Genomic DNA, 12,792 nt, shown 5'->3' on the forward strand with positions numbered 1-12,792 from the left:
TGCCATGTCCTACTTATACCCAGCTTTCCCACTTGTGATTAAAGCCTGCCAACCTTACCTGTGGCCACTGGAGAGTTACAGGCCTCCTGCAATTATAATCAAAGCTTGAATAAACTGGTAGTACAATACAGAGAACTTGAAAGGAAGATAAAAACAAGCAAGAAATACATCTAGAGACTGAAATGCACAGATGGTGTAATTTGCCCTAGCAGTAGCTTTTCTTCCTCAGGCACACAGTTTTTCAAATCACATTACAGTTTCCTATAATGATACCTAAAGGAAGGATTTCAATTAAGTGTCCCTCATGAGGGAAAATATCTGAAATACAGAAAGCGCTAATCTTAGGACTCACACACTTCCATAACCAGACACAGAAATCAGCAGCTCATCTCCCTTCCTTGGCATCTACCACTCACCACTATCAGACTTCTTAGTCCTTGTATCCCTTCGAAAGTGACCAGAAAAAAAAAACCTAACACCAAACCACAAAGAAAATCCCAAAAAATAACATACATTTGATAGGCAACAGTCAGCCACAGAGGTCCTCACTAACTGTAAGACAGGGAAGCACAAATGAACCTCATAATTTCAGGAAACCTCCTTTCCAAAGGTCACAGGAAATAACACCATTTTCTTTCTCCCTCTTGTTGGCCTCCAGTTGCTCATCACCTTTAACTGTCAGGCTCTGCAGATTGCTGCACTTATCAGGTGCAAACAGGTATCCTTAATTCCCTGCCTGGCAAACCTGGGTGCGTCTCTCCCACCTCCCACAAAGAGGACTCAAGATTTCTACAAGCCAACTCCCTCACAATGCTAAAGATGAAGAGGAAAAAAAAAGAATCCCCTCTTCATGGAGCCAAAGGTCACACTCCAGGGACAGCTGCTGCAGTATGGTAATAAACAGAGAATAGATATGTGGTTCTTTCAGTTTCTCCACTTCCCAAAAAATGCCAAGTGTTTCCGAGTACTAGAAGTCTATTTATGTCTACCCCACAGCTAGAATGGGGTCGTCACTGGTGCTTTGGAGAAAATTCAGAACTTCTGTTCCACTCTGACAAGAAACAGGCGCAAGTCTCCATTTGGCATTTCACTAGCACAGATGATATTACTGTTGAACTGCTGATTGCATGCCCCGCGATTATACTCTTTCCTTGCAAACCTTGCTGTGAAATGCCCTTGTAGTGACGAAGTAAGAAAACAGGATGTAGTATTTCAGCTAGCCTTACCTTCTGTATGAGGCTGGGATGCACAGCCTAGTTACCACAGGTACCTCCTTTCCCAACCCCAAATCATGCCAGACAGGTCACAACAAACATGCTGAGCAGCCCCACCAGAGTGGGGCCGGGAACTTAAGCTTCTCGTTGTTAGGCGATACATAGCTTAATACAAAACACCAGCACATCAAGAAAGTATTGAGTACTTATAACCTGTCACCATTAAAAACCTGTGTTAGAACATTGCTGTATACTTAAACTAGAAAAATTAAAAAACACCATTAACTTGACCTAATACATTGCACTATTGCTTCTCCTTGCTGGTAACACAGTCATCAGAAACAGCTGGACACAAAACCCCCAGGCAGCTCACCAGCAGCTGAGGAAATCACTTGACCACTGAAACTGTTACATGTGGCTGCAATAGTGCATTTAAAATTATAAACAAAATACTTATTTTAGCAATTCAACAAAAGTCGATGGGTACATTATTAGATGTAGGCATATTGCTTCAAATAACAGCACTGTAATGCCTTGCATTTTTATTTTTTAATCATTATCAATACTACCTATCTTTTTAACTGGCATAGTCTGTAGTTTCTAAAAGCATAAGAAAGTGTAGAAACTAAGATGAAGGCATAACTTTCTTGGCTAAATAGAGAAATAAAAGCTACCTGCAAGCACATTTTACGCCAATATAATCACCCATGCTATGTACAAGAGGAAAACTGTATTGCTTTATCCGTATCAATAAACATAAACAAGCAATACAACTTGTTTGCCTACACAAAGCACAACATACAGCTTAGTATTTTTGTGACTGATGACCATGTTTCAAACTACACACACGCTTCCACTACTGAATATAATTACACACCTGACTTGACTTTGTACTACAACTTGTTTATTTATAGAGCTTTTTCTCATCTTCTTAACATCAAGAGTTTAACTGTCAGTAAATACAAGGCAACACTGTCCAAGTCTCCTGTTCCCGTTTAAGGCAAGTATATACACTTTGCCTTAAAAACTGCTCTAGAACTATGACTAACAGGAAATGACACCACTTTTCTAGACAAAAGCAACCAACTGCTCTAGAACTATAACTATAAAGAGATGAAGCTGATCTTCCATCACCCTACTCAGCCTCTTGAGCACTACCACATAAAATGATGACCAATATGACCAAAAAATTAATAATATCATGTTGCCCTTATTTAGCAAATAGTGACTTGGCATCCAGGATCAAAATTAGCAATTGTCCAGGACTCTGTAATTCAAATAAATATCCTACTCACAAAATGCATAGAGGATCAACTTACAAGTAGGACTACAGAAGTCAAGGAGTCAAAGTGAAAGTAAAAGGTCCACCTTTTTCTTTTTTTCTTTAAGCATTCTTAAAATGCTGGGAATGGCAGAATTACTTAAGTGTTTGGAACTGGAAACTGAATGCTTTTTTTTCCCTTTTTTTTTAATGTGTACGTGTTAAGTTGCTGACGTGTGGAAAGTGAACTTTCAAGCCTCACTCACTTTTACTTCAATAGTTTCATGTGCCAGATGGTTGCAGGTGTTTCTAGGTAGCTGGGCCTACTATAAAGCTCACTGCTACTTTTGTCCCAGCTTGTTCCTCTGCTAAAAATATGTAACAACATTCCTTGCTGTCTTATTAATAACTGTAATACAATATAAAGTTAATATTAATGTAATGCAATCCAGGTGGTGTGGAAAGTGATGACAGAGGTATAGTAGCTGGCACTCTTTCCTCTGAGCTGGTAATAAAAGTAGTATCTTAGCACAGGGGTATAGCCTACTGAAACACTGCTTACCAAAGAAGGTGTATAGCCCCAGCCCAGACCACTCAGGGTCACTGAAAAAATACATGATACTTTCAGACTACAGGTACCAACCTGTCCTGGCAGAATATCTCTAAATTGGAGAGACATCAATTTGATAGATGGACCACTCGGTGGATAAAGAACTGGCTGGACGGCCACATGCAAAGGGTTGTGGTCAATGGCTCAATGTTCGGCTGGAGACAAGTAACAAGTGCTGCCCCTCAGGGAACAGTGTTGGGACCAGTCTTGTTCAACATCTTTGTTGGTGACATGGACAATGGGATTGAGTGAGCCTTCAGCAAGTTTGCCGATGACACCAAGCTGTGTGGTTCTGTTGATACGCTAGAGGGAAGGAATGCCATCCAGAGGGACCTTGACACACTTGTGAGGTGGGTTTCTGAAGTTTAATTATGACAAGTGCAAGGTCCTACACCTGGGTCGGAGCAATCCCAGGCACAGCTACAGGTTGGGCAGAGAACAGATTCAGAGCAGCCCTGCAGAGAAGGACCTGGGGGTGTTGGTGGGTGAGAAAATGAACATGAGCCAGCTTCAGTGTGTGCTCACAGCCCAGAAAGCCAACTGTATCCTGGGCTGCATCAAAAGGAGCGTGACCAGCAGGTTGAAGGAGGTGATCCTGCCCCTCTACTCTGCTCTCGTGAGACCTCACCTGGAGTATTGTGTGCAGTTCTGGTGTCCTCAACATAAAAAGGACATAGAACTGTTGGAACAAGTCCAGAGGAGGGCCACAAGGATGATCAGGGGACTGAAGCACCTCCCGTATGAAGACAGGCTGAGAAAGTTGAAGCTGTTCAGCCTGAAGAAGGCTGCGTGGAGACCTCATGCTCCTGCGTGGAGCCTTCCAGTATCTGAAGGGGGGCTATAGGGATGCTGAGGATGGACTCTTCATTAAGGACTGTAGTGATAGGACAAGGGGTGATGGGTTAAAACTTAAACGGGAAGTTTAGACTGGATCTAAGGAAGAAATTCTTTACTGTTAGGGTGATGAGGCACTGGAATGGCTTGCCCAGGAAAGTTGTGAATGCTCCATCTCTGGCAGTGTTCAAGGCCAGGTTGGAAAGAGCCTTGGGTGGCATGGTTTAGTGTGAGGTGTCCCTGCCCATGGCAGGGGGGTTTGGAACTAGATGATCTTAAGGTCTTTTCCAACCCTAACTATTCTATGATTCTACGATTCTAATTATGGCCTATGAAGCAGACTGAAAAGCAGAGTAGCACCACAGATGATGATATGATGGATGAGCGACTTACAGCCCTACTGCTTTGCATACAGTTGCACAAGGAATGTAGTACTCTTCCTCAAAACCCACTGAGTGAGAGCAAACAGAAAAAAAGGAACTCTCACTTAAACCCTAATGACTGGTAAGGTAAGATGTCTTGGCAAGCAGTGAAACAGAAATCTCTTTTTGAAAGCTTTTAAAACTTCTGTTCTCATTTTGGACAGCACAGGAATAAAAGGAAATTGCAACATGCCAGTTTCCCCATCTTTTTCTGACCATTCCTCCACCAACATACAGACTGAAACAGTCTTTGTCTCTTGCTAACTGAAACCACTATCAGCCTTCATACAATAATTTGGAAAGGATTTGGAAGAAAGGAAGTATCTACAACTGGTTTTGACAGAAAACATCCAAATTTTTAACTGTAAGCACAAGACTTGGAGTACAATAACAGGAAGATCTAACTTCTTCCTATTCATCTCCTTTGTCTGCTTCCAAACCTCCAGTAAACACATGGTGATGCAAGTTTTCAGAGGCTCCAGCTGACCAATCTGTGATTTCAATTCAGCAGCATCTGGAGAATTACCAGCACACTCACTCCCACCATTCTTTACACAGACCTCTATGAAGACTCTTGAGCTATGAGCAGCCAAATTGAGAGACCTGCGAGTGGCAAGTGTCAAATTCAGGAATTAGCTCTCCGGGATAGGTCTGCCCCCCTGCTTTTGCAATACGGCTTTTAAGCCTACATCAAGCAACTGAACTGAACTATAGCTTGCCCAAACTCTAACTTTCCCAAACTATAACTTGTCAGAAGAACCTTGCAAGAACTTCAAAGACCTCTAACATTAAACTGCCAGAGATAAAGCCCAGCATTTGACAGTTACTTTGTATCTGGTGTACAATATCTCTGCTCCTTTGAAGGCCCACACCAGAGAAGACAATAAGCTGCTGGAGACTGGAACACTTTTCACAACTGTGCTTTTGGGCAGGTGTTTATACTCCCCCAGGAGAGTGTGTTTCACACAAGTCTCCTATGTAGTTTATGCTTTCCAGTCAGAAGACAGAGCTGGGTCCTGCTCCCCTGCCCTTCCCTAGAAAGTTCAAGCACACAAGGCCACTACAGCACCAATCTCTTGAAGCACGGGTTTTTGTCAGCTCCAGAAATACCAGGTCCAGAACACTTCAGAAACCTGCTGGAAATAACCATTGTGATAAACTCTTCTCTTGAAGGATGAAAAATAGCCAATGTCCACCTGCCTCAGGGAGAATTTGAAAGCCCTAAGCATCTTAACAGCCCTCAACTGAAATATTCCCCAGTCCTCAGCAACAACACTTTCAGAAGGTATCAGCCAATTTCCCCTGTGGTTTATTTTCCCTGGGACAATGAAGATATTCCACCTTCCATTTTTTGTTCTTCAGCTCCTATGAAGAGCATAATGACTAAAAAATGCTCTCTTCAGAAAACAAGTGCTCCATTTACCACTACCTCCAGAAGGATCAGGAACTAAACCATCCTCTCTTCTGCGTAGCTTCTGTGAAGCAAGGGATTTAGTAATGCCACTGTGCTTCAAGGAAACCCAGGGAAAAGGAGACAGTTGGTACATTTGCTGCTCTCACAAAAACTGAGGTTGATGCCAGTATATAGCTTGGCACTGAGTTCAGTGCCAGAACTGAGCTCCATGCGAGGACACAACCCTGTGGCACAGCCTCTGGTATCAGTTTTCATCACACCATGCTCAGAGTCAGCCCTGGCTTTAATCTAGGGCTAAATCACAGCAGCTGAACATGGAAATCTGGATGGTTTCTTTATGAATGAAGCTCTCAAATCCCTCTAGTTCTCATTGCATTTATTTGCTTGTATCACTGTTTCTTGAATGACACTGTTCCTAATTACAAATTCTTGGAAGAGATTTAAGCACGGAAGTTGCCTTCAGTTTTCTCAGAGGGAACAGGAGGTCAAAACAACTATTCTTATCGCACTGTATCTCCCCTTCCCATCATGACCACCAATACACCGTATACATTGTGAGATTTTTTTGTTGTTTTCCATTATTCCACAAAGTATTTCAATTACATTTCCTCAATAAATTAGACAATGTGATTTTCCATATTACTGTAAATGTGCATTTCTTACAGAACTGCCCCAATACTGAACAGTACTGTGGGATGTGAAAACATAATATGGCAACATACTCAGCATGCTGTAATTATATGAATAAGTTATAATGAAGATGATCTCTAAAAAAAGCATACCACTTGACATCGACCATATATATATATATATATCCACTCTCCTGAATGACCCTGTGTCAGCAAGTCAGAAGTATCAAGTAACTCAAAGCGATTCAAAACCAACAAACCCAACGTACCAAATTAGATTCAAAGCACATTATTGGCACTGGGCCTGAGCCACAAATTTAGATCCAGTTCTGAATTTTCCCAAGGATCACAGAAATAGGCAAAAGGGACATCTGAATTCAGAGTCCAGACTAGATCCATTTTTTGTTCATACAACAAACAGTAAGAGAGCCCTAAAATCCTCAGAAACAAAGCAGCAAAGACTAAATCCAAAATGGCACGTTGGGCAATCAATATAAGCAACTAGCAGAAGTTCTACAATGTGGATGAGATACTCCACAAAAATTTGTAGATGTGGCAAATATCTCACAACACAATTTATGGTACTTCATTGTATCAACAACTCAGATAGCATTGCACCATCTAGCACCAAGGCACCTGAACCCCTGGGGGATACCCGCAGGAAACATTTCCCACAGCAGTGCCATGGGGAAATGGGGCTCAGTTCAGTCTGTGTGCATGCCACACACACAAAGAAGAACAGAGAGTGCAACCCAGGATACAGCATCTGCACCATCCAGATAAAACAAAAGATGTGTGCACAGAGAGAAGTGGGGGGGGAAAGGTCAGGGGGAGAAAGCTGCAATTAGCCAACTAATTCCAAATGAAAAAAGGATTGAAGACACTTTTCTTATTAGTTTTCCCTGTCAACTGGTTTAGGTGATCCACCTCATCCAGATGCTTGCTGCATTCAGGGAAGTAAAGCCCATCGTGGCCAGTGTTCATAGAACTTGATCACCTAACTTCACTGTGCTCCTCCACAAGGATCTAAACCCACTGTCTCTCAGAAGACACTTCATAGATCTAGACTTGCATCCAGATTTAAGTATACTTGTATGTTTAAAAAGAGTAAGTAGTAAACCTAACATACGAAATCAAGAGTTGTACTTCAAGAGAACTGGGCTAAAAAATTGGTGCCCTTTGCAGTCAAGCTATAACATTTGTTGGTTACAAAATAAGCTATCAATAACATACTGCAACAGGTCAGGATGCCAAAGCATTTTTCATTTGAGTTTTAAATGTTTTTCTTTAATAATTGTTTATAATATTTAACTTACGACTTGTAATGCACAAGTGATTTTAACTACAAAAATACCATTGTCACTACAAATTTCAACTCAGTAATGGTGAAATCTGACACCTACTGAAGTGAGCTGCTACTAACTTCACTCTCTCAAGTACATCCCACAGCAGTACACTGTCTATGAGGAGATGTACAAACCAGTGATTTGAAGGCAGCAAGTTGGCAGCACTGTTCAAGAGAATAAGTGAGTATTCATCCCAGTCAAAAGATGATAACTTAAAAACTGATAAAACTAGCACTGATAATTTGAACTTGCTGGCAGAAAGGTCACAAGATTCGAAGAATGATTCAGACATCAGCATTACTATGTATTTGAGCTATAAACTCTGATGTCATCTACCTGGACTTGTGCAAAGCGTTCGACACTGTCCCACATGACATCCTTGTCTCTAAATTGGAGTGTCATCAATTTGATAGGTGGACCACTTGGTGGATAAAGAACTGGCTGGATGGCCGCACTCAAAGTGTTGTGGTCAACGGTTCAATGTCCAGCTGGAGATCAGTAACGAGTGGTGTCCCTCAGGGATCAGTGTTGGGACCAGTCTTGTTTAATATTTTTGTCACTGACATGGACAATGGGATTGAGTGTGCCCTCAGCAAGTTTGCCGATGACACCAAGCTGTGTGATTCTGTTGATACGCTAGAGGGAAGGAATGCCAACCTCATGAAGTTTAACCATGACAAGTGCAAGGTCCTACACCTGGATCGGAGCAATCCCAGGCACAGCTACAGGTTGGGCAAAAAAGAAATTCATGGTAATCCTGCGGAGAAGGACTTGGGGGTGTTAGTCAATGATAAAATGAACATGAGCCAGCAGTGTGCACTCACAGCCCAGAAAGCCAACCGTTTCCTGGGCTGCATCAAGAGGAGCGTGACCAGCAGGTCAAAGGAGGTGATCCTGCCCCTCTACTCTGCTCTCGTGAGACCTCACTTGGAGTATTGTGTGCAGTTCTGGTGTCCTCAACATATAAAGGACATGGTACTGTTAGAACAAGTCCAGAGGAGGGCCACGAGGATGATCAGGGGACTGGAGCACCTCCCATATGAAGACAGGCTGAGAAAGTTGAAGCTGTTCAGCCTGGAGAAGAGAAGGCTGCATGGAGACCTCATAGCAGCCTTCCAGTATCTGAAGGGGGCCTACAGGGATGCTGGGGAGGGACTATTCATTAGGGACTGTAGTGATAGGACATGGGGTAATGGGTTGAAACTTAAACAGCAGAGGTTTAGACTTGATATAAGGAAGAAGTTCTTTACTGTTAGGGTGGTGAGGTAATGGAATGGGTTGCCCAGGGAGGTTGTGAATGCTCCATCCCTGGCAGTGTTCAAGACCAGGTTGGATGAAGCCTTGGGTGATATGGTTTAGTGTGAGGTGTCCCTGCCCATGGCAGGGGGGTTGGAACTAGATGATCTTGAGGTCCTTTCCAATCCTAACTATTCTATGATTCTACTCCAAGGTATTTTGCTTTAGACACCATCAAGATACTAAATGAACCATCAATCCATTAGCTCACTAATTTTCAAAGTAATTAAACAATGAAGACCCAAATGTGTCAATGTGAACTGACACCTGAATTTCAATCTACGCTTTGCTTTGATAGCTGCATTCTTCTGAGATCACAAAGTTTGTCCTGATCTCTGGAAGAAATGGAGCAAAATCTTCTATAAATCAGGTGAATACAGTCTTGAGGAAAAGCTACAGGAAGCATATCCCCACCTCCAAAAAAGAAAATGGAAAAAGCCTGTGCTTAAAAAGCAAATCACATACAGAAAGATGTAATGCCAGACACAGAAAGTAACTGCACGTGCACACAAAGAACTAAGCTTTCAATATAACTAGCAAAGGTAAACAAATCTAATCAAGCTTTTTTCCCCTCCTCCTTTCTAGAAGCTAAGAGAAGGCCAAGAGGCCAATCAAGGCACTCTGGAAGAGGCCCTGGTTCTGCAAACACAAAGGTAACTGTAACCATATAAGCAGATTCCAATGAGCCTGCCCACATCATTACAACTGCAGAAACAAAACACTTGCAAGAATCAGAACCTCAGATTAAGTCACTGGGCCAGGACTTGCCTTTAGCAGAGTAGCTATCTTTCAATAGCCAGGTTTACAGCACCTCTAGATACTCAGGCCATCTTTCAACCAAAGTCTGCAAGTCCAGTTTCCAAACAATCAAACTTGATAAACACACTGCACACTGAAACACAGGGCAGCAATTAAATGTATAGAAGTGGCCATCGATTGTAGGTGGCTCCTAAGACACCAAATGGGGAAAGAAAGGGGATAAGGGTAGTAGGGGGTGGTTCAGTATTCGAAGTAAACACAAAGCACAGTGCAATACCCTTGAAAATCAGGCTGAATTAACTGTAAATCCAAAATTTATCTCTTTATTTACTTCATTAGGTGTCGGAATCCTTCCTGCCCTTCTTTTAATTAGCTCTGACTCCAAAAAAAAAAAAGCCTCCCTTGAAAACAATGGGACCAGTCTCTGAATTGGGGACAACTGAGCACATGAAAACAGAATTGACCCAGCACACCAAGAGCTTCCAAAGGTTTTGTGCGCCAGGCAGAGCTCTGTTCGCTGGATGCTGTATCCTTGGCAACTATTATGCAAGAAACCCTTCTACAAATGCAAAACTTCTGTCTGCTCCAAGAGCTTTTCTCTGAAATACTTTTATGGGGGTTTGGATATCCTTAAATCTAAGGGCACACACAGCTCTTTGTCATCTTCCCGCAAGCTCCCAAAGAGCAAGACAGAATACAACAAATGATGTTAAGAGAGTATTTTCTTCCCACTTCATCAGACAGCAAATAAGTTTTACAACTTTAACTCTGTTTTCTTCTGGGAAGAAAAAAGAAGTGGACATTTTCCCTTTTTTCTTTGGTGCGCTCTGCAGAACTAATGTGCAGATGCAAGATAATAATGAAAGGACATTATTATTATGTCAATCAATGGCACTGCTTTCAAAACTGAAAATTCAAGGATCATGCCCGGGTGCCTGACTTCAAGGGCAGGACTGCAGATGCCAGCATATGCATTAGAAGAAGTATGCAAGAAGAGATAGGCAAGATTGGTCAAGGGCCATGGCAGTAACATGCTGCAGCTCCTCGCAGGAGGCACTAGTAGCACCAATTGTTTCAAGGGCAGCAGACACGCTGCTGTTTTTACCAAAGCCCTGGCTGTAGCTGCCGAGCCCATTCAACCTCACCACAGCGGAGCTCGGATCCTGCCTGCGCACCCGTGCTTCTCACAGCTCGGCTGTCCTCAAACAGCACGTTATTCCTGAGTATCCCCAGATACTCAGACATCGCTACCGAGGGATAGGCATGTAGCATTTAATACCAAACGAGGGCATTTGGTGAGCCTTTATTTTTTCTCCTGAGGAAAACCGTACAAGCACCTACAGCTAACCAGAGGTGGTAGATGCCCCTGAAGGCGTTTGGGAACGCAGAAGAGCAGCGGTGGGAGCCTCCCTTGGCGTCCCCCCGGGACTTAATACTTATACTGCCGGAGCGAGGGATAGCGCCGGTGGGGCAGAAGCCAACGGGACACCGGGACCGGCAGGGCAGCCCCTCCGCCGGACGCCCTTCCCGCACAGCCCCGCCGGGCTGCGGAGCCCCGGCCGCCTCCGCGCAAGGTCCGAGGCCCGTCCTCACCACCGCAGGGCTCCAGCGGGTAAGCCGCTGCCCTTCGCCCGCTGCCCCCCACACACACCCCCTTCTCTCCCCTCCCGCGGTACCTTCTGGGGGGCGCGGAGGAGGCGGTGCACCCCGGCCAGCTGTGTGGCGAGCGGGATGTCCTCCCGGAACGTGTACAGCGGAGGCCGGGTGGGCTCCGGGAAGTTGGTGCTGTTGAAGGGGTCTGTGTCATCCAGCAGCTGCACCCGGCACACCAGCGTGGCCATGGCGCATCCATCCACCGCCGCGGCTGGGGCGCTGAAGGGGGGACCGGCACCCCTAAGTCACCAACACAGAAGTGCTGCCCGCCGCCTGCTGCAAGCGGCACTCGTTCTCTCCCAGCCGCAGCAGCAGCAGCAGCAGCCTGGCTGGCCCGCCGGCTCCCGAGCGAGCGCCAGCCGCCTCACAGCCGCCGAGCCTCGGGGAGGCGGCCCATAGCCCCTTCCCCGCAGGGATCCACGAGTGCGGGCACGCTTCAGGCCGAAGAAGGAGGAGGGGGCGCCGGAGCCGCCGGGCGCGGGCAGAACAGCGGCGGCAGCAGCAGCAGCTCCTCCATGCCCGGCCGCTGCGCGCCGAGCGGGCAGCGGGACTGCCGCGGCAGGCACACTCACACCGGCAGCACAGGGAGGAGGAGGCCGCCAGCGCCCCCCCGCGGCCACCGGCGGCGGCACCGCCCTCAAGCGCTCCCAGGCGGCTCCCGTCTCCCCCCCGGCCTGAGGAGACCTCCCATTCACCGGGCGGGAAGGAGGGCCCGCCTGGGATCCTCTGCAGGCCGGACCGTTAACCTCTCCTACAGCGCAGGGGAGAGGGAGGGAAGTGTCCCCACGCAGCGACCCTCCTCTCCTCTCTGAGGGCTGAGATGTTCGCTTCAGAGAAGAATAACGGCTGCTGGGGGGGAGAGGGACTGCGGGGATCAGCCCCTTACAGCGGTAGGGGTCACTCCCCTCCTTTAGAAGTATGCTTGTACCTTGCTGTCACAGGCATCCCGGGTGTCCTAAATCTTTAGTGTAATATTTACACAGTTTCAAAAGGAAGCTTAAAAAAAAAAAAGGTTAGATGCTGACTTGAAACCTGGGCATTCCACCAGGATTATTAGGTGGGTTTCTTTGTATTTGTACAAAACCTCTTTGCCATTGTGGTTCTATGAACTCAGAGTCCTGTTGGCTTCCCAGCACTTTGGGCCTAAAGGGTACCTCTGTTCTGGGCAGGACAGGCCAGGAGCTGCCAGGTCTCACAGCCTGCTGTCCTTTTGCCTTAGGCCTGCTCTCTCCTCACAGGGGAAGATGGGAACGAAGGCACAGGGGCAGACACAGACCTCAGCATTGCACTGTCCGAGTTGAATATGCACTGTGCTGCCAGGTCTGCAACACCATCTGTGGGAATCGGGGGTACA

The 12,792-nt window shown here is 45.5% G+C and overlaps 1 protein-coding gene across 2 annotated transcripts in view; it reads right to left on the reverse strand.

Moving 5' to 3' along the window:
- Positions 1 to 11,626, reverse strand: part of FHOD3 (formin homology 2 domain containing 3) — a 373,673-nt gene extending 362,047 nt beyond the window's left edge. For both annotated transcript variants that reach the window (XM_034066335.1, XM_034066332.1), the window contains exon 1: positions 11,462 to 11,626. In XM_034066335.1, the coding sequence (XP_033922226.1) occupies positions 11,462 to 11,626 (165 nt within the window). The remainder of the gene's footprint in view (positions 1 to 11,461) is intronic.
- Positions 11,627 to 12,792: the final 1,166 nt, after the last annotated feature.

The sequence above is a fragment of the Melopsittacus undulatus genome, chromosome 1 (assembly GCF_012275295.1).
Source record: "Melopsittacus undulatus isolate bMelUnd1 chromosome 1, bMelUnd1.mat.Z, whole genome shotgun sequence".
In the NCBI taxonomy this organism is placed as follows: Eukaryota; Metazoa; Chordata; class Aves; order Psittaciformes; family Psittaculidae; genus Melopsittacus; species Melopsittacus undulatus.